At 45.8% G+C, this 21,354-nt stretch overlaps 2 protein-coding genes across 15 annotated transcripts in view; one reads left to right on the forward strand and one right to left on the reverse strand.

The window, feature by feature from the left end:
- Positions 1–4,278, forward strand: part of CALD1 (caldesmon 1) — a 180,909-nt gene extending 176,631 nt beyond the window's left edge. For 9 of the 14 annotated variants that reach the window (XM_077935238.1, XM_077935240.1, XM_028747512.2 and 6 more), the window contains 3 exons: positions 1,187–1,267; positions 1,441–1,474; positions 2,724–4,278. In XM_077935238.1, the coding sequence (XP_077791364.1) occupies positions 1,187–1,267; positions 1,441–1,474; positions 2,724–2,755 (147 nt within the window). In that variant the 3' untranslated portion in view covers positions 2,756–4,278. Of the gene's footprint in view, positions 1–695; positions 752–1,186; positions 1,274–1,440; positions 1,481–2,723 lie in introns of those variants that run through there. The other 5 variants (XM_077935237.1, XM_077935243.1, XM_077935244.1 and 2 more) reach the window with 3 other exon arrangements.
- Positions 4,279–5,381: 1,103 nt separating this feature from the next.
- On the reverse strand, positions 5,382–20,490 carry LOC114605866 (aldo-keto reductase family 1 member B7-like). Its single transcript, XM_028747523.2, has 10 exons — positions 20,342–20,490; positions 14,731–14,898; positions 13,745–13,861; positions 13,520–13,597; positions 11,639–11,761; positions 11,005–11,102; positions 9,399–9,480; positions 8,324–8,407; positions 6,803–6,885; positions 5,382–6,155 (listed from the first exon to the last, which is right to left on the reverse strand). Exons 1-10 carry the CDS (start codon positions 20,405–20,407, stop codon positions 6,113–6,115), a joined length of 942 nt encoding a protein of 313 aa, XP_028603356.2. The 5' UTR covers positions 20,408–20,490; the 3' UTR covers positions 5,382–6,112.
- Positions 20,491–21,354: the final 864 nt, after the last annotated feature.

Below are 21,354 nucleotides of genomic sequence, written 5' to 3' on the forward strand. Positions count from 1 at the left end.
TTACCAGATGCTAGCGGGGAGAAATAGGCGATGGTAGCAGCCACCATTTGTTCCTGGTGGCCAGTTTCCCTACAACAGAGATGGGGAATCAGAGTCCAACCCCCTGCAATGCAGGGAACCGCAGGGCCAGGGCACCAAATGAGGCCCTTCAGATCTGTTTGTATCCGGCCCTTTACCAGTCCCTGTCCTTCTCTATGCTGTCCTTGAGCTCTTCTGCCTTCCTGGAATGTGTCCTTGAATTGTGAAAACGCCTCTTGCTTGCGAGGATGTAGAAGCCTCTGACTTTTGCATGGCTGGAATATAGCTTACTGAGCAAAGGTCTCACCTGATGCTCCACCCACTTTTGCCTATGGCCCCGCCCACTGCTGGCATACGCAGCCCCCATCCCCCAAGGAAGGTTGCCCTTGATGCAATGCAGCACTTGGCCTGGAAAGGGCTCCCCACTTTCGGTCAATTTGTATGCTCTTCTCCACCTCTGGTCAAAACTCCTCGCTGGATGTTTGCAAGTACACAGAGAAGTACGGTAAATTGCATGCAACATAAATCGGCACTGCAATTAGTCTGTGGGCGTGTGCAAGAGCAACAGAAGTGGATCAAGACTAACCTGTCCTTTTCTCCAATTCATTCTCTCTTTCTCAGTTGATTTCTCTATTCTCTTCTCTCTTTTCACCATCATCTCCTTGGCTGGATTCCAGACACCTGCTGTTCTATTCTTCTCTTGGGACTGGCTGTTTTCTGTTAAACTAGTCAGGTAAATCTCTTTCTGAGCTACCATCGTGCTAAGCCACAAAACCATAGTCCTGCAGACCCAGTCGCAACCAGGCTTCCATTCATACGAATCCTGTTTCCGTCAGTGGGGCTGTTTTCAATAAATGAAAGACTCGTGGCAATGTACGTATATGAAATTGGCCTTAAGGGGTCTAAATAAGACACAACTTTGTTTGGATCGAACTATGCCATTGCTTGCATCTTGGCACATAGCCTCTCTCCCTTCCCCTGAGCATCCTGCCACAATCTGCCCTGGGTCTACCCCAGCTTGCTAGAACAGATTTGGGGGGGGGGCACGAGGGGGGGGTTAAGTTCTATTGCACAAATGGCAGTCTTTCCACGCGTAGTGACCTTTCATTAATTGCTTTTTCTTTTTCAAACTTCTTGCTTGGTTTCCCCGTCTCCTTCTTTGAACTAGGACTTAAAACCTGGAGACGTATCCGGCAAACGTAACCTCTGGGAGAAGCAGTCGGTTGAAAAAGTCACCTCCCCCACAAAGGTATGAGATCGCAAAGAGGCACCTCTGCAAGCTCAATATTTTTCAGCTCTTTATACCTTTCTTCTGAACAGTATTTAGCAACCTATTGGAAATAAACGCTATGCAATTATTATATGGGCACAGAAATAACCTGACCTGACCTCTCAATTTTGTGCTCTTCTTCTGCAATTCAGGCGACAGCGGCCGGCAAAAAGTCAGAGACCAATGGTAAGTGAAACAACAATATTTTTTGGGTGTTCATGGTGTGAGCATGCTTCCGGGGTGGCTCTAGTTTGAGAAGTGGATTCCAGGAATGGTGGCATAAGCGAGGGAGCACTTTTGGAGGGGCAGGGTTTGAAATTTAAAATTAGTTTGGGTGAGAAACAACAGTCTGTATTAGATAAACAGCCCCAATAGCCTTTCTATGATAGTGGTGGGAGATGTTTGGTTACAAGAGTCTAGATTAACAGAGTAGTATTATGTTTGCTACCTAGTTTCAAGTGCTTTATTTTTTTTAAAATTGAGATGATGTTTTTCCTCTCTCCTTTTTTAGGAGGGCTTGGTTGAGTGGGGAAGTTGCTGCTATGGGGGTGGGGGTGGTACCTATGGTTTTGGTGTGCTGGATCCTCTCTTCTTTCTCCTTCATGTCTTTTCTCGCATTATTGGCTTAAAACAAGAGGTGGGGAACCTGTAGCACTCCAGATTTTGCTAAGACTCCCAACTTGCACTGTAAGCTGGGCCAGTGGTCAGGGATGATGGGCACTTAAAATTTTAATGTTAATCATTCCTAAGTGTTCATGCTTTACCCTTTTGATAATCCGTTAGCAGGTAAACAATACAGTGGATATTATTTGAGTTAGATAGCAGCAGATGGAGTGCGGAAGCGATTGCAAACCACTTCTACACCTTAAGAGTGAGCAAAGGAGTATTGCTAATAACTGGAGTACCTGGGCTTTTTGCACTTTGCCGATTCAGTATCAGAACGCTGAATCAGCACTAGGGATGGGGGATAAATGTGATTCAAGTTGTATTTAGAGGCCACTAATCAACCTAATCCAAACTTTTCCACAAAAAAACCATGCCAACCAAAACACAGCCACACTTCAGAATTTGTTCTCCTCTGAATTTTGCAGCGCAGTTTGCCAGCCAAGTAATAATGTGCACAAAAATGCATTATATCAGGGAAAACATAAATATTAGAGAAAATATGCTTTGCAAAAGAAAGTGTGTATTAAGAGTCATTTGCACTGAAGTGCTGCTGAATTTTCCTGGGGTTTTTTTTTTTTTAAAGAAGACCCAATGTGGAGAACTGAACTTAAAAACTGAGAAACTACAAGAACCCAAAGCTTGACAGATTCACCCATGCTGTAATCAGCAGCCTTTGTCACAATTTAGGATTTCTTGGTTATGCAAATAGGTCAGAGAAAGGGCATTTTATTGTGAATCTATGCTACCCCCTAACTTCTCTTTCTTTCAGCAGGTTTGAGACAATTTGAAAAGGAGCCCTAAGAAACTAACCAATGATGCTGGACCAACTCGGTTTTTAATAACGGAAGTGCTAAATTTGTCCCTTTCCTTTTATATATATTTATGTTTGTTTACCAAAAGGCCTTCGGGAGGGGGGGCGGGAGGGGACTTGGGGGGGGGTCCGCTGTGTTTTTTGGTGCGTTATCCCATTTTTTAAAAAAAACAAAAGACACCATGTATATTAGCACTGTATTTAATAATCAGCCTTAAAGCATTCATCCTAATAGTAGTGCCTTCGAACAAGAGCTTTATTCGTAAAAAGAAATCCACGCTGTGAAACGAGAGACACTTCTACTGAGTAGCTCTAACCAATTGTGTGTCTGAGCAAGACTGTGTTAGTGCCGTAAGAGAGGGGCGCCCTCTAGTGTGTACACCTCCCGAATGCAGTCCTAGTTCAACGGAATGATGCTTAGGAATAAGATTGGATCAGTCTGGACCACTGAGGGGGCGAAAAAATTAAAAGCATTCTGTAACTGGCTTTTAAAGGCAGAGGTGTAAACGACCTATTTGCCGCTGGCTCCTTACTGAACACAGATGGGTTTGGCGTTAATTCCCTGTTGCATTCTCCCTCGGAAGCCCACGATTTGTGCATCTTCCCTGGGGTGTAATCGCATATGGCATGGGTGCATCACACCGATGCTCTGTTGCAACAATGCCTGGTCCATTAACAGTATTTTAAAAAATAGTGTTTTGCAGCAGGGCCAGGAAAAATGTGGCATGAGGTCAACCACACGGCAGGAGGTGAGAGGAGGCAAGTGTTTCCCCCACTCTGCGAAAATGAATGCCACTGGGAAGACCACAGGGAACGGGCCACTGTGGACCCCCCACAAATTCTTCCCACTTCCACAGCTGGATTGAGCCCTGTTATTTTTTCTTTCTTTCTGCACTTTAGATTGAGGCATGGAAGAAATACCTTTTGCTGACTATATATATATATATATATCCTGTACTTTGCCCATGTCAAATCGGCACCCAGTTGAAACCTGCTCTGTACTTTAAGGTATCGTTCCTTTTCCCGTCTAGTTTTAAGTTAATAACCTAAATTTGGATGATTGCGGTTGACAGCGGTACTGATAGCTTTTCTCTCTCTCTCCTTTGTTGTTGTTGTCATTTTGGTTACTTGCAACTTTAGAATATATGCATAAAGCTTTACAAAAATTAGCTGTAAGGCACTACTAATGGTAGAAGGCTTTTAATACCCGCTAGAGTACTATATTTAGTTATAAACGTACATAACTAGCCAATATCACAACCTTTTTGTTTTTACAAAAAAAATACACTTTTTATATTAAGATTTCATAATTGCCATTAAGCACGTGGCAAGAGAAATATTAGATTGTTTTTTTAAAGAAAGTATCAGATGCCTTTTAATGGGCAATTAAAAGTATAGTTTTAAAGAGGGAGGGGGGTTGGAAAGGGTATTAAGCGTCAAGCATAATGTCACTTGTATAAAACAATGTAGCTAATTTATATAAAACTACCGTAATTAACACACACGAGACACACTATTTCTAACTTACCGCACGCTAGATTTGCCCTTTACCAGGTCTCTATGCATCTCGGTCTCTTTTAAAATAGGCATAGCCCAGCCACTTGTAGATGCAGCTATATGCATCCAACACCTCTGTCCGTCCTCCCCCTGGCCCTTGGCCAGAGGTGTAGTGCCACAAAAGGGCCTAAGCACACCTCAGGCTGAACGCGCCAGTTGTTTGTACTGCAGGGTCAAAGGCCAGCTGGGTTGTGGGGATGAAGGGGGCTCCATTGAGCCCTGTGCGGACGTTCTCTCCTAAAGAACTGCAGCTGCACCGGGTGCATTTTGGGAGCTGGGGTGTTGATGAAGGGGATGCTCGCGCGCCCCCAACGCGTCCTCTCAAAATTCCTTACTTACAGCCATATTATTTGACTTGTATATATAGCAGCCTCAAGGATGACAAAGTTAGGTTTGAATTTACATATCGCACGAGGTTCTGCTTTTACACCATAAATTAGGCGGGTGGAGTAAAAAATAGGCAACTCAGTTTATGGTTGTTCGGGTTTTCTGGCCCACTTCTCAGATGAAAGTTATAGCCTGGGAACGGTTTTTGCCTTGTTTACTGTTTTTGTTTTTGTTGCCTCCATCTGCCCTATTTTTATTTTGAAAGTTAAGATTCTGTGGCACTATCCAAAGGACAGCTCCAGTGCTTTCCTCTAAAACCTTCTTGTTTACATATTGAATTTCACTTGGGCTTTCAGAATGAAATCATGCAGTGAATGGCTTTTGGATCCGTCTGTTACTGTTTGGTGGTGGTTTGTTGTTTTTAATACACTTTTTGGACTCTTTACATTCAAGTATCTGCAATAAAACCAGTATGTTGAACCTGCAATTCACAATAAATGCAGTATGTCTACCAGGTGGTTGGGTGTTCTCTTCCCCCGCCAAATAATTTAAGGTATTGATGGGATCAGGCTGTGTGTGTGTGTGTGTATTAGCCCCATTCTGTGTCACCACAGGGTCTGCTGAGCAGGGTCACAGGCAAGAGGCTGCTCCCAATTCACTGGATGAGGATAGACAGGATGCAATGGGCAGAAGATTACTTAAACAGGTGGCATGAATCAGATTACCCAAGTGTTGGTGTGGGAATTATTTTTATTATTTCCAAAAGGTACACACCACTCAGTAACAAAACAGGTAAGGTGTTTGGATTTCATTGGCCCGGAATGCACAACTGGGTGGTGCATAATACTTACCCTTAAATGTAAGGCAAGCATTAGGACCCAAAAATTCTTCTCTGGCTCAGATTTTAATCTGAACTGGAGAAGAAAACTCCTCCTTCTCCCCTGAGGTTCACAAACTGGTTCAAATAAATCAGGTGGGGGAGCCTATGGCTCTCCGGATGCTGTTTGGGCTACAACTCCCATAGCCCCTGAGCGCTGGCCGTGCTATGTGGGGCTCATGGGAGTCCCAACAACATCTGGAAGGCCACAGGTTCCCTATCCCCAGAATAAACCAAGCTTTTCTCTCAAGCCCACTTGCAGGTGGGTTCACCCAATGCGAGTGATGTTGCAAAAGCATCACAGCCAACAAGAACTCTCTAGTAGGGTCCTTGATCAACACTCAATACTTGGCCAACTTCAGTAGATGGGGAGAGAGAGATGAGGAAGGTAGCCTTTTACAACATCATCCACTTGTGTTGCGTCTGTGGAGTCCTCTGGTTGTTCATTCCACTTGTCCTGAGTATTTCTCCTCTTCTTTCGGATGAAAGACCCAAAGTGGTTGGCTAAGAATAGGTACCTGTACTAGAGCTTCACGACGCAGGAGTCCCAAAGGCAATGATTCTACATCCGGAGCAGCTTCGGTTCTTAGTAATCAGCTTTGAAGGGGTAGTCTTTGTGATTGACAGAACTGCAAGAACAGGACATGGGAAAAGCTTCATGAGTTTGAATTCATGAAAGGTAAAACCATGGGGTGGGAGAGGATTATTATCATCAGTTTGCTACTCGCCCTTCACCCTAAGGTCCCTGGGCGGGTTGCAGCAATTCAAATACAACGCAAAGAGTGGTTTAACACAACTTTGTATGCCACCTAGTCCAAACCCATCTCAAAGCAGAAAATGCAGAGTTACGGCATCCCACAATATGTCCACAAGAATGTCTCCATTAAAGGAAACCCCACTGTCCCTCTGATAGTCAGTACCATTGTCCAACAGCCCTTGCCCTTAATTTTACAGTTCAACCAAAATCTACCCCACTGTGATGTCAACCCATTAGCTCTAGCCCCCCCCCCCCCTTGTGTGTGTGAGACAGCTCTCAATGCCTATAGTCAAACAGTTTTCAGGCAAAATGCCACAGCGTACGCTTAGCAGGATGTCAAGGCGGCAGGGAAAGGGTTACTTTTTAATTATATCTGAGGTGCTTTGCGTTTTTAAGAAAAGTTGGAAAGAATTTGGAACAGAAACAGTGGCTGTGGGCGCACTACAGAAATAAAAATGATTTAGTGGGAGGTTTAGGAGGGGTTATAAAAAAGATAGAGCATGGAAGTTTCAAGCTTACTGAGCCATCACACAATCTCTCCAGTTTTTGTTCAAGCCGAGGAGAGTCGCCATCTCTTCTTTAGTCAATTCAAAGTCAAAGACCTATAATTTAAAAAAGAATGAAAAAAGTGAGGTACATTCCCCCGGCCCATGGGCTGAATAATGAAATGTCAAGGTAACCCGGTGTGTTTGTGTGTGTGAGAGAAAGGGTGCCCAGTTTTGAAACTGAGAACATTAACATTCCTACTGAGGAAGGTGTTAAGTGTGCATGGTATGTGAGTAAAAGTAGTTGCTCCTGTGCGCATGGAAACTTCCAGAATGCCACAGTCACTGTCATTTTACCACAGCCTTCTGCCAAGGAACCCAGGGTGGCATCCTCTGTAAGGATGTTCGACAGATGTTGAGTTTCATGGCTGAGCCAAGAGTTGAGTCCAGGTCTCCCTGATCAGAAGTTCAGCTCTAACTACTGTACCACTCTGCCACACACCATTGACTCAGATGCATTAAATTGCTAATTAAGTACAGTGGTACCTCGGGGTTAAGTACTTAATTCGCTCCGGAGCTCCGTTCTTAACCTGAAACTGTTCTTAACCTGAAGCACCACTTTAGCTAATGAGGCCTCCTGATGCTGCTGCGCCACCGGAGCACAATTTCTGTTCTCATCCTGAAGCAAAGTTCTTAACCCGAGGTCTATTTCTGGGTTAGCAGAGTCTGTAACCTGAAGCGTATGTAACCTGAGGTACCACTGTAATTAATTAGACTTCTTGCCTTACCATAAGGGCCCAGGGTAGATTACAGCAATTTAGGAATACAATATTAAGATGCACCTACGTGTGAAAAGCATTCTATAACTAAGGGACAGCCACAAATAATCATTTCTCTCAAGCTGGCCCCCCGAATCTCTGTGGGCAGTAGAACTACCCAAATAGGTTCCCTCTGCCAATCTTAACATCCAAGTGGGGAAGGAGGTGGTCTTTCAGATTTTGGTGGCCTGAATTGTTTTGAGCTCTAAATCCCAAGGTGAGCACATTGGATTAGTGCAGCTGTTTGAAAAGTGGGTCTAAACGGAACCCCAAGCAGCAATCTGGCCACTGCATTCTGGACCAGCTGAAGGTTCCAAGTCTTCTCCAAAGGCAGTCCCACATAGAGTGCATTGCAAATGCAAGCTAGAAAGTAATGACCGGGATGTTCAGAGGGGGCCATGCACTCCATGCTCTTTGATTATGGGAACACAGATTATCCTCTCAGATTATGGGTTTGGTGTCGGGAGCTAGCAGCCAGCAGGGTGGCTGGACAAACCTATTAGCCATTCAGCTCCTCAGAATCCTTTTCATACTACATCAGACCATTGTACCATCCACTGCGACTAGCAACAGAACTCCAGGATACCAAGACTTGAACCTGGGTCCTTCTAAATAAATGCACAGCATATACTCTCCACACCACTGGACTACAACACTTCCCAAACTGCTATATGATTCAGGTGAGTGGTAAATCCACATGGCTGCATTAAGAATGGGGCAGGGAGATTCTCCTTTACCTTAAAATTCTCTTCCAGGCGGTGTGGTTTTTCTGACTTGGGAATGACAGCCACGTTCCTCTGGATGTGAAACCTGATCAGAACCTGCAGGGGCAAATCAATACCTGTTTCCAACAAGGGTGGACCAATGTTTTGAGCATTTCAGATTTCCAATGAACTCAGCAACAGCTGTGGCAATAATAATAATAATAATAATCTGTCTCCCTATCTCCCCCACCCCTTTAATCATCTTGCCATGGGGATTGGCTGAAAGGCTTAATTCACGGCAGAGTCAAAACTACGCATCTCATTCTCATGTTTGTTTGCATGAACAGCAAACAGCCTCCTGAGAAGGAGAAAATAAGCAGTCCTTCCAAACCTAGATGGGAATCAACAGCTGTGAAAAGCAGCATTCTGCAATGACCCTAATGCAATACTCCTCTTGGTTCGATTATGCCACCACCAGCACAGGCCCCAATCAGCCCCTTCTGGTGGGCTGATTTGCAAATGCGAATACAGGAATGGCTACATGCCTGGGATGAAGAAGAAGAGTTTGCACTTGATATCCCGCCTTTCACTCCCCTTAAGGAGTCTCAAAGCAGCTCACAATCTCCTTTCCCTTCCTCCCCCACAACAAACACTCTGTGAGGTGAGTGGGGCTGAGAGACTTCAGAGAAGTGTGACTAGCCCAAGGAACGCAGCAGCTGCATGTGGAGGAGCGGGGAATCGAACCCAGTTCACCAGATTACGAGTCCACCGCTCTTAACCACTACAACACGCTGACTCTCTGAGCTGAATCTGCACCCCTCACCCCACAATTACTACACAGATGCACCATACTCAGTTTTTGAGCGTCTTGTGAGGGTTTCGAACACTGAATACCCAGAAATGCATGCTTCGGTTTTCAGACGTTTCAGAAGTCGAACGGTCTTCTGGAACTGATTACGTTCGAAAACCTAGGTTCCACTATATTTTCAGCAGAGAAGCTCCCACGTTGACTGAGGCTTCCCTCAGCTTTTCCACACGCAAAAATGAGGCACCATCCAAGCTCAGGCTTACTGCCTCGTTATTCACTCTTTGCCTTCAGCATATTTACCTGTGCAACGCTCTTCTTGTGCCTTGTAGCAATCTCTTTAACCGTTGGATCCTCCAACAGGATAGGGTCCCCAGGCTTGAGACTACAAAATAAAGCCAATACGCCCATTAACAGTGTGATTCCATGTCTGTGTATTCAGAAGACCCATTGCATTCAATAGGGCTTCTAGCTAAGTGTTGGATTGAAACTTTAAAGAGTTATCCTCTTATTTCTTTGGCACATGTGACACTGAGCAGAAAACCTAGATTTCCTGCATAGAACTGCAGCGGTAGCTGTCTTGCAGGAGGCAAAACTACTTCCAAGTAACACAATTCTCCTTTTTATTCTCATAGAATTTTGGGTGTTGGAAGGGAGCTTGGAAGTAGTCTCATCCAACCCCTTGCTCAGTTCAAGGTCTGCTGTGCAGTTTGCAACTACAACACCCCTGACAGGTAGCTTAAGTTAGCCTCTGCTTAAAACACCCCCCAACAAAGGGGAGCCCATCACCTCCACTGAACAGCTGACCGTTAGGAAGTTTAGTCAGATGCTTACAAACGAGTCGCTGTCTTCTAATTATTTAGAGGGTTGTCACCTAAGAAGATGGAGCAGACTGCTTTTCTGTTGCTCCAGGCCAAGGACTAGAACCAATGGCACTTCTTCAATGTTAGAAAAAACTTCCAAGTGAGAAGAGCTGTGGAACATCCTTTAAGGACATAAGAAGATCCCTTCTGCATAAGGACAAAAGGTCTAGCCAGTCCAGGATCCAGTTCTCACACCATCTGATCAGATGCCTACGAGAAGCCTCCAAGCAGGACACAAGCACAACAGTGCTTTGCATTCAGTAGTTTGTATTTAGAGGCATACTGCTTCTGACAACACAGGTAGAGCAAAGCCATCGTAACTAGTAGCTGTCAGGAGCTCGTCCTACACTCGAGTAGGACCCTGGCAGAGAAACATGCCCGACTGGCACGTTCCCTCCCTCCTGGTCGATCATTCGGGAGCTTCAAAAGCTTTCTTCAGCCCAAACATCACAGCGACCGATGCCACCAGACATCGGCACACTTAGGGATCCGCAGAGTCTTCACAGCTTGCGTGACAGACCTCAGCAACTCGGCATTTTGGCTAATCTACTTTATTTACATATAAACGCACACGGAGCACTGCAACATGGCTCCCTCTCTCTCTAGCATCAGACAGCAAAGAGAAAAAGAACAAAGGACAATAGTCCAACTTCACGGAACACAGTAACACAAGCATCCTGTCTCCATCACTTCCCACTTTGTGGAGTCAAAACATACACCATCATGTGATAGACAACAATCCCATGACTGCAATCACGGAGCAGGAATTTTAACAGTAGCTGCCGACCTTGGAAGGTGAGAGATTTTCCTTTGCAGGAGGCATTTAAGCAGAGTCTAGGCTTAGTGATTATGTATTTGCAAGAATACTGTGTCATGTAATATGAAAACCAGGTAATACATAAATAAATACAGTAGATAAGCTCCACAGACCCATCAATGACTCCATGGCCATAGACACTTGATCACACAACATAAGCACAGTAAGCAAACAATCTGGACAACGAATGTTCTCATCCCGCCAAAAGTTTCATTCAAAGCAGTCTTACGTATGGGCGCCGAAAGGTCGGTAAGCAGTCACAGAGATCCCTTTGGATTGGCAGTAGTGGATCAGCTTCTCCTGGGTAAGGTACGGGTGGCACTCAATCTGCAAGCCCAAGAAAACTCTGGATTACTCAACTAGCAGGCACTGACACACTCCTTTGAACAAATGTCCTATTTTAGGGGAGACCAAACATTTGTGAACTCACCTCCCACTCTACAGACACAAATGCGCACACACATGTGTTATCTAAGAAGGTGATAAACAGTCAATCCCTCTTCACAGGGAACTTTGAGAGGGGAATAGAGGTCTCCTAACAACATGCAGTGCCCTCAACGAAGCACATCTCCCAGAATGCTTTGGGGGAAGCCGTGACTGCAGAAAGTGGTAGAGTGCTTTAAAATGCATGGTGTGGCTGCGGCCTAGTTGAGGAAGGCAGCACAGCTAAGGATTTTCAAACACAAGCCAGTGACCAGCTTCAATATGTCCACATCCATGAAAGCAGGGAAGCTCAGCTGTGTTGGGGGAGCTTGCAAGGTAAGGTTGTGGAGGAGCAGTTCCTGACGAGACCGTGCCCAGTACTGAGGAGCTTCAACGAAGCAACATTCCCAGAAGCTGGCAGAGATGCTAGCCCTACTCACCTGGTGGTTGACAGGTTTGTGCTTCAGGCCAGGTTTCTGCAAGAGCTTCTCGATCTGATAGTGGTTGAAATTGGAGATCCCAATGGCTTTCACCAGCCCACAATCCACCAGTTCCTCCATTGCCTAAGGGGAGAGCGGGAAGGCAGATGAAATTCAGGGCATCACCTTGGTCCTATGTGCTGGAACAAACTTTCACACCTGAGCTATAACCACAGGTGGCAAGAGCACAGCATCCCTGGCCAAGTGATCCATTTAGACAGGTGGAATATCATCAGCATCTCAAAAGCCATGATTAAGCTATGATGACATGCAGCTGGAGATGCAATAAGGAAAATGTTTCTTTGAAACTCATGTTTATGCAATGTCAGACACTTAATAATTTCTGGAAATACTACTATGGGGAAAATTTAAAATTGTCAGATAATCGCATCATTTCTTTCTTTCTTTTTACCCCAGTTTTTTAATATTTTAATTTTTATTGGAATTTTATTTACAACATAACATAAACCCCCACCCCCCAAAACAGAAATCCACCCTCATTAAACATGAAAATAACATACAATGAGCATAACATACAACAATACAGCCAACCAAATAAAAGACTTCCTTTATCCTGTATCTGGCCTCCTTGTTTACTTCTTATAAGCTGTTTCCTTTATGAATAATTATGAATCGGTATCTGTGTTTTGGCAGAAGGGCACAGAGAGACCACGTACGTTGACCCCGTATAGTTGGTATATAGTTTGAAATGATGCACTTAATAATTATACAAATAATAATAATTGCATCATTTCAAACTATATACCAACTATACAGGGTCAAAGTACGTGGTCTCTCTGCCCCCTTCTGCCAAAACACAGATACTGATCCATTGGAAAGAATATACCATGGCCCCCTCTGATCAATGGATAGAAGACATGACAACTCTTGCAACATACAAACAGATTGCTTTTAGATTCAGACTGTGTCTGAATAAATATAACAATATTTGGGATCCATTTATAAAAAGCACGATGTGTTAATGATAATTTTACATTTGCTGAAATAACTGTACTACTTATACACCCATATATTATATTGTATCACAATTTCAATGTTTCATTGTGTTGTGTTTTTGCTTTTTTCACTTTATTTTCTCAGCGAAAATTTTCAAAAATCTATACATACATCTATGTTTAACCCAAAGGGGTTAAGGTTGCAGAGGACAGGGCTGAAACCAAGCCCAGTTAACCTTCTAACCTCCCAGGTAAGCCACTTCTCAATGATGCTCAACTCTGGCTGGAAATCCCTACACCTGACTGGAACTGGGAATGCCTGTGCTTGACTGAAATATGAATCAATGAATGCAGTGGTACTTCTCACCATTAGAGCACTCGGGAGGTGAGGAGACCTGCTGTTCGGTTGGGGAGAGACTGTTGCTTTTTGGCAGAGTACTTGCTTTGCCTTCAAAAGATCCCAGGTTCAATCCCTGCCATGTGCAGGTAGATCCCTGGATAGTCGCTGCCAGTCAGTGTAGAGAAGGGAGAGCCAACATGGGGAACTCCAAATGCTAGGACTCCAACCCTCATCAAGTCAGCGTGGCCGAAGGGCATGGATGACAGGAATTGTAACCCAGCAACATCTAGAAGGCATTGTGGTTGCTGCCTTAGTGCTGGTGGGACAAGTAAGGCATCTTCCTCTGTCTGCGCTTATAAAAAAATTATGGCCTCCATGTTCATCGTCTCTGATCGAAAAAAGGATTTCAGGGAATAGAGAATGAGAAGACCTTTGTCCAAGATCTTAGTGGGCTGCTTCAAGTTCCTTAGCATCCCTGATTTTCCTGCTCAACCACAAGATGGAATTCATTGAAGCACCTTCAAAATAAGCTCAAGTCAAGCTTACCTCCCAAGTGCCCAGATAATCCGTGTTGCTGGGGATGACCATACCCTTCTCGTCACGGGGAACTAAATCCTCTCCGGCCTGGCGGAGAGAAAAGGGCAATTGTTATGTTTCTGTCTGTTGGCCACCTCCCAAGGTCCCACCCCGCCTCTTGGGAGGGATGAGAATCTTCCTGTAACATCCAAGGTCCACTGAGCAGAAAGGGATGATGAGGGGCTTCGCTGTTACCTTGAATCCCATGGGGAAGTGCATGAGATAGAGGTCCAAGTAGTCCACCTTCAGCGCAGAGACAGAATCCTGGCATGATGCCTTCACCAAGTGCTTCTCATGGAAAGTGCACCACAGCTGTGCAGGGGAGGAAGAAATCCATCATCACATTGACCCGTCTCCTCTGCCGAGTTGGCAGAAAACATCACTTTCAACCCTGATTATGAGTCCTTTACCCAAGGAACCGTTGCAGACCCTAGGCCAGGGAAGTACAACTCCCATAAGCGTCAGCCAGAATGTCTAGTGGGATGATGGGAATTGTAGTCCAATTCTCTTCGCTTAAGAAGTATAGCAAGCTCTCTCTGTTACATTTTTGACATTAGTCGAACTTTTCCTCTCTCCCAACACTTCCCAAATTAGTCCATTTCTGCACTTTTCAATTCTCATTGGGGTTTGTTTGCATGCAAATGCTGTTTTATACTCCATATAATTATTACTGCACACTGCTTGGGCATTCTCTGAATGCAGAGCGGATTGGACATTATGAAATAAATATATAAAATCTTGGGAGAAAGCTAGTTTAGGGCTTGTATATCTGACATGACAATTTTCCTTGCGTCTGTTTCTTCACGATGGCCTTTCCCTTACTCTCACCATGAAGAAGCATTCAGACATGCACCTCACAGCACTCTCTCTCTCTCTCTCTCTCTCTCTCTCACACACACACACACACACACACACACACACTCACTCACTCACAAACCCCTGTAGCCAAAAGGGATAACAGTATAGGAAAATAATATTCTGTTGATTGTACTCAGGACCAATCTATACATTGTTGGCCATGCTTTCCCCCCCCAAGCACTCAAACCAGCCATGTTTATTTTGAAGCAGGGACAGGAGCCAGGGCCCAATCCAGAATGTGCTCCCAAGATGGTTTCTCACTGAAAATCAACAACCTCAGGCTGAGGCTCAGAGGAATCTTCTTGAGGCAATAACAACCTTACCTTGCTAACAATGAAAAGTTCTTCCCGTTTCACAGCCCCTTCCTTGATTTTCTGCTGGAGGGCACTCCCAATCTCATCCTCATTCTTGTAGTAGTGGGCGCAGTCGAAGTGGCGGTATCCGAGGTCAATGGCATATTTAATGGCTTCGCCTACTTTTCCAACAGGTGCCTGAAATACAAAATTTGTATTATTTTTTTCAAGCACCAAAACAAGCACTGCCAGCCTTAGAAATGTACCAAATTGCCTTTCCCCCCCCTAAAACAAACAAACATTCCCAATTCGAATAAATGTCAGATATATTGCTAACTGGATCTATTAAACGTTTTCAAACATTACCACAAAAAGAAAAACCAAATATTACCACATACTACCATGCCCCCCACTCCGAAAACATATATTCCCACAACAAACAAGCAATGTGATTTACAATTTGGAAAACAAATTTCAGGGAAGAATGAAAAGGATGGCCAAGTTGCTAGCGTCAAAAAAGCTTGCACAAAACTAGTTCCAAATAGGCAAAACAATTTGACACCGAAATGCTGGAATTGTTTGCTGGGGCCCTTTAGATTTCAGTTATTCCACCCTGGGTATAGAGTTGATATGACAAAATGTTGATCTGGGTCAAATATTCCAAACTTCCACCCATACATCTGGTGCTTTGCAGAGCGGCACAGGCAAAAGGGAAGATTCCCTGTTCCAAAGACTTGCAAACTAAATCAGCATTTCCCAGCTTGATGCCCTCCAAATGTTTTGGACTACAATTCCCATCACTCATTCTGAGGGCTCTTGGTCAGTGAAGGCTGATCCACCACAGTTCTGCTGCTAACTATGAGTCAGCAAAACCATGTTGGCTAAACTTCCCCTAGACCAGTGCTTCTCATACAGCAGTGATGGGACCCGTCGGATTTAGAACTTAGGGAATTAAATTAGGCAGAAAGATTTCATCTGCAGAACCGGCTCCTCATTTCAGAAGTTATGCCTAAGAACAGCAATGGTGGAGAAGTTGACTGACCACCCCACAACCCCATTTCCTCCCATGCCTGCCTCCGCCAGGGCCAGGGCCTTCTCAGTGATGGCTCCAACCTGGTGGAATGCTCTGTCCCATGAGACCAGGGCCCTGCAGGATTTAACTTCCTTCCGCAGGGCCTGTAAGAAGACAGAGCTATTCTGCCTGGCTTTCAATCTGAATTTAGCCTGATCCTTTATTCCCCTTCCTTCCCTCCCCCTCCCCTTTTTATGAAGATTACCCGCTCCGGGATCCCACAGCTAACTCTCCCCCGGTCTCCTCGCTGGCCCAAATAGGACTAATTTAGCCAGCTAGCCCTGGTGATCATCTAATGTTTATTGGATGGATTTCCCCCCTAAATTGATTTTTGAATTCTGAATTTATTGTTATTCACGCTTTATACTGTATTTTATGCTGTTTTCTGTTGCATCAATTAAGTGTTTTAAATTTGTTGTTAGCCACCCTGAGCCCGGTTTTCTGACCCAGGAAGGGCGGGGTATAAATAAAAAAATATTATTTATTATTGGTGCAAATGATGCCTGAATAGGGTTTGTGGCTTTGCGGGGCAATCAGATCTTTCTGCCTCATTTCACAATCTGCAAAAAAAAAAAAAAAAAAGAAAGAAAAAAAGGAAAAAAGAATTAAGATGCCAATTCCCTTAATAAAAGATGAAAAATGGGGAGAGGATGTTGCATCGGGGGGTCTTGGGTGGCCGAGGAAGTTCAGGCCGCCTTATGACAGCAGGAGGCAGAAACGTGGCTTTATATTTCTAAAATTGTTTCCATTACTTTTATGAGGCTGAACAAACAGAATCAGAAAGGCAACATTTTCCTCTTGGCTGTGCTTCCACAACAAGGCCCTTGGGAAAGAAACTTGTGATGCTAACCCAACCAATTACCGTGAAACAACTCTTAGGCTTCCAAAAACCGGATGATTCTAACTACGAATTCTCTACGAACTATAAATTGAGAGGTGTTGTTTGCAGGCGATGCGGCCTTGACAGGGCGCTCCAAGGAAGCTCTACAGAGACTTATCAACTGTTTTGTCTGAGTTTCACCATAATCAGTTCCCTTGACGCTGAGCTGGACAAGCATATTGGCAATGCAGCTACTTCACCGGCTCGCCTCTCCAAAAGGGTATGGGAAAACGTGATGCTAACTCCCAGTACCAAGATCATGGGTAGGCAAACTAAGGCCCGGGGGCCGGATCCAGCCCAATTCCCTTCTAAATCCGGCCCACGGACGATCCGGAAATCAGCGTGTTTTTACATGAGTAGAATGTGTCCTTTTATTTAAAATGCATCTCTGGGTTAGTTGTGGGGCATAAGAAGTCATTCATATTTTTTTCCAAAATATAGTCCGGCCCCCCACAAGGTCTGAGGGACAGTGGACTGGCCCCCTGCTGAAGAGGTTTGCTGACCCCTGACCAAGATGGTCTTGCGTGTTGTGCACACTGCATTATGGAAGTGTGTCGTGGTCAACTGACAACTAATAATAATAATAATTTATTATTTATACCCTGCCCAGCTGGCTGGGTTTCCTCAGCCACTCTGGGCAGCTTCCAACAGAATATTAAAATACAATAACCTATTAAACATTAAAAGCTTCCCTAAAGAGGGCTGCCTTCAGATGTCTTCTAAAAGTCTGGTAGTTGTTTTTCTCTTTGACATCTGGTGGGAGGGCGTTCCACAGGGCGGGTGCCACTGCCGAGAAGGCCCTCTGCCTGGTTCCCTGTAACTTCACTTTTCGTAGTGAGGGAACTGCCAGAAGGCCCTCAGCGCTGGACCTCAGCGTCTGGGCAGAACAATGGGGGTGGAGATGCTCCTTCAGGTATACTGGACCAAGGCCGACAGGAGCGACTGACAGGAGAGACACCTCAACACCTTCCACATGCGCTGTGTCAGGAAGGTTTGGGGCCTCACATGGCAGCACAGAGTCTTAAACCAAGATGTGCTCTCCCAAGCCCACATTCCCAGTGTGTTTGCACTCCTGTCTCAACAAAGTCTACACTGGCTTGGTCGTGTCCACAGAATGGATGAGGGCAGGATCCCCAAGGACGTGCTGTACGGGGAGCTGGCTTCATTCAGGCACTAGGCCCGTTGGCAGACCAACTCTGTGTAACAAATATGTCTGCAGTTGTGACATGAAGGCTGGCAACATCAACCCCGCTGACGACCTCAGACTGCCTGGAGACAGACGGTCAAGGCTGTGTATCCACAGCAGTGACCAGAGGAGGAATGACGGCTGGGAGGAGCACGGAGAGAAGGAACGCCCTGGTGCATCTGCAGAAGCACAACCAGATGCAGGCGCTGCAACAGTTTGACGTCACCCCCAAAGGCAAACTCCTCCACTGTCTCCTGAGACAGACGGATGCCAAGAACAACAACAGCATAAGGCAGTTTCCTAATCCTGAGCCAGACCCATCGGTCCACCTAGCTCAATATTGTCCACACTGGCTGGCAGCAGCTCTCCAGGGTTTCAGGCGGGGAATCTCTCCCAGTCCGACCTGGAGCTGCCGGGGATTGAACCTGGGACCTTCTGCATGCAAGACAGAAGCTCTACCGCTGACCTATGCTAGGTCACTGTAGTTTTGATAGGGATCTGGGGGTTGTTATCCAACTCGCTGTTCAACATATGATGCAATTACATCTCTGACAGATGGCCGGCCAGCCTCTGTTCAAACACCGACCAGCCTCTGTTCAAAGGTATTTCCCAAAGCAGGCTAGTCTACTGCTGAACGCCTCTTATTACCCTTAGGAACAGGGCTCCTCATGTTTAACCAAAATCTGCTTCTTTGCCATTTCTACCCATGAATTCCTCTGCAGCAACAATGAGCAAATTCTGCTGTGTGTATGAATGAGACACGGATAATTTGCTAGCGCTTTACTTTTTCGTAAATTAATTAGTACAATGGATGGGTGCCAACTGCAAACCCAGTGTTAGCCAAGCTTGGCAGCTTCAAAGCATTTAGCTTTTTTTAAAAAAAAAACAAACCCCACACACATTATAAACAATTATATCCTGCTTTTCACTGTCTAGGTTGCAAAGCGGCTTACAATGCCAGAAATTACACAATGTAAAGAAATTCGAAACATAAATTGAACCTCAACATTCAAAACCCTCAGAAATTTTAAACTTTTTAAAATTTCAATCAAATGCTTTATACCACAAATACTAAGCATATTTAGGATTTGTCTACTAATATAATAAGCGGGCTACACTGGATCACGATCTAGAGCACTGGGGGGGGGGGGGAATTCTCATGCCAAGTGCAAAGTCTGCAGAGGAAAATTGTTTTGAATTGGAAAACGGGTGCAGAAACATTTTCCAGTTTAAAATTTACCAGGAATTCCACATCGCTGATGAATGTTTGAGAAGAGTAAAGCCAGGAGTGAACTGCCTTGGCTTACAAATTCTGCCACTAAACTGGAAACTGAGAGGCCGTCCTAATGGGCTTACAGTTCATTTGGGGTCATCGCAACTACAAGAGATGCTTTTGTACCTCACTTGATGACTATGAACTTGGAAGACTGGAAACTGCATGGGAACTGACTCCTCTGAAAATCTTTTGGGCGAGTTGATGAGAGGAGAAAGGAAACCGCTCTCTCTGATATGAATTCTGCACTGGCCATTCACACACGCAAGTCACCAGGTCCAGCAAGACACTTCAGAGGTGATGTCTGGCAGCAAAACGTCTGAACTGACAACTGAGAACCACTTGGAACTGAGGGGCTACGAGGCAACAAGAGGAAACGAGTTCTATGTGTGAGGACGCTGGCAGGCCCCATCCACAAATGCAAATTATCACTGGGAGCGGCAGGCAGGCATATGTGAACGTGCATGCACAAAGTACGATTTTCTTCTCTGCCCCTCTCCTATACTAGGTCTCCTGTCCATCCAATGAAACTGGCTGCCAGCTGATTCAAGATAACAATAATAAAAACTAAAAAAACTTTCAATATCACGGCGCAGAATAAAACTCCCTGGACGCGCAGTCATAAAATAATGGCGACAACCACTGCCTTGGATTGCTTAAAAATGGAACCAAGGCAACTTTGGGGAGAACACGCCTCTCAATTGCTAATAAGCAAAATCGGACCTGCAGCTGCGGACCAAGCGCCGCGGAGTTCTCACGTGCAGGCACTCCGAGAAAACGATCTGCACGTGAGAACGAGGCTTGTGCGTTTTTTTCGGGCCGAAGCAGCACAATTTAAAGGAAACGTTCGTCCTGGAAACGCACCCGGTTTTGGATGAACCTTATATTACCCGAATCGAGCTGAATATAGGCAATAAAAAGCAGAGAAGGGAAAGAGTTGCATAGAAATCGCTCCAAAGCGCTGCAAGGCCGATCTCCTTTCCCGGCTGCGCTGAGCAAACGTGCGGAAAGGCACGGCGACTAAGCGCTCCGCCGAGCAAGCGGGTCTCCCTCTCCCTCCAGCTGCGCAAGCAAAAGAAATAAATGGGGGAAAGGCTTAAAAGCAGCCGGGCGCGCAACTCCCGCCTGCAGCCCGGGCAGCTTTGAAGGCGCCGCGCTGCAAAGGGCAAACTGCAAAAGCAGCAGTTGCAGCAGCCGGCTGGTCCCTGCGCCCGCTTTGCCCCCCAGTACCTGCCAAGTGCCCAGTCCGAAGAGGGGCATCCTCGCCTTCGTGCTCAGCTCCACGAACGCAGCCATGACTCTCGCCCTGGGAGCCTCTTCCTTCCCCCGGGAACAAGCCGCAGCTGTGCGGGTCTCTCTTCCCCCGTGACCAGGCTGGCTCCGCCCCGGCTCGGCAGGAGAGCGCGGAAGCGCGGCGCGTATAGAGGGCGGAGGGCGGGCCGGACCGGAGACGCACTGCTTTAGCGCGTGTCGCTGGCGCGGTCCGGACAGGATCCATGCAAACGCCTGATTTGTCCTGTGTACTATGAGCCCCCCCCCCCCCGAAAAAAGTTTCCATTGCAATGGAAGAAGCGGGTTTAGGAGAATGGGAAGCTGTCTGGAGGAAAGTGCGAGCCTGCAGACTTTTAAAATAGACTTGGCCTTTCTCTGGTTGCTATAAGGAAGCGCCGGGATATCTTAATCTGCCTTTGAGGAGCCCAGGGCAGTAAACGTGCCTTTCTTTATTATTGCATTTTTTTCCTTTACCCTCCCACCAAGGTCACCAGCAAAGGCAGTCCACACATATCCCAACAGAATGTGGTGGCAAATCTGCAGCTTTGACTGGTTGTGCATTCATTGCTAGGTGAGGATTTGAACCCACGCCCATCCCGTTAAGCCCTAGAATCACAGACTTGTAGAGTTGCAAGGGGTCGCTAGGCCAACCTCCTCCTGCAATGGAGGAATCTCAACACGCGGTCACCCATCCAGTTTGAAACCCTACTGAACCCTACTTAGCTTTGCAAAAAATGTGCTAGCAGTTTTTCCCCTGCATCATAGTACTTTATCTACACCCCACAGGCTTTCTGCCTGCGCCTGCAGGGAGTTTGTACATAAGGCGGTGGTGGGTAACCTCAGATGTGGGGCAAAATGTGGCCCTCCTGGCCTCTATCTGGCCCTTGAGACTCTTCCTAGGCCACACCTGCCACCAGTCCAACTTTGCACCCTTCCCTGAGTAGTTTTGGCCTGACTGGAAAGTGTCCTTG

This window comes from Podarcis muralis, chromosome 10, assembly GCF_964188315.1.
Source record: "Podarcis muralis chromosome 10, rPodMur119.hap1.1, whole genome shotgun sequence".
Taxonomy (NCBI): Eukaryota; Metazoa; Chordata; class Lepidosauria; order Squamata; family Lacertidae; genus Podarcis; species Podarcis muralis.

Coding starts and splice junctions, on each gene's coding strand:
- LOC114605866 (XM_028747523.2), bottom strand. CDS start 20,407: ATGGCTGCGTTCGTGGAGCTGAGCACGAAGGCGAGGATGCCCCTCTTC. Junction 14,899..20,341: donor TCGGACTGGGCACTTGGCAG/GTACTGGGGGGC, acceptor TTTGTATTTCAG/GCACCTGTTGGAAAAGTAGG. Junction 6,886..8,323: donor GCCTGGAAGAGAATTTTAAG/GTAAAGGAGAAT, acceptor TTTAAATTATAG/GTCTTTGACTTTGAATTGAC.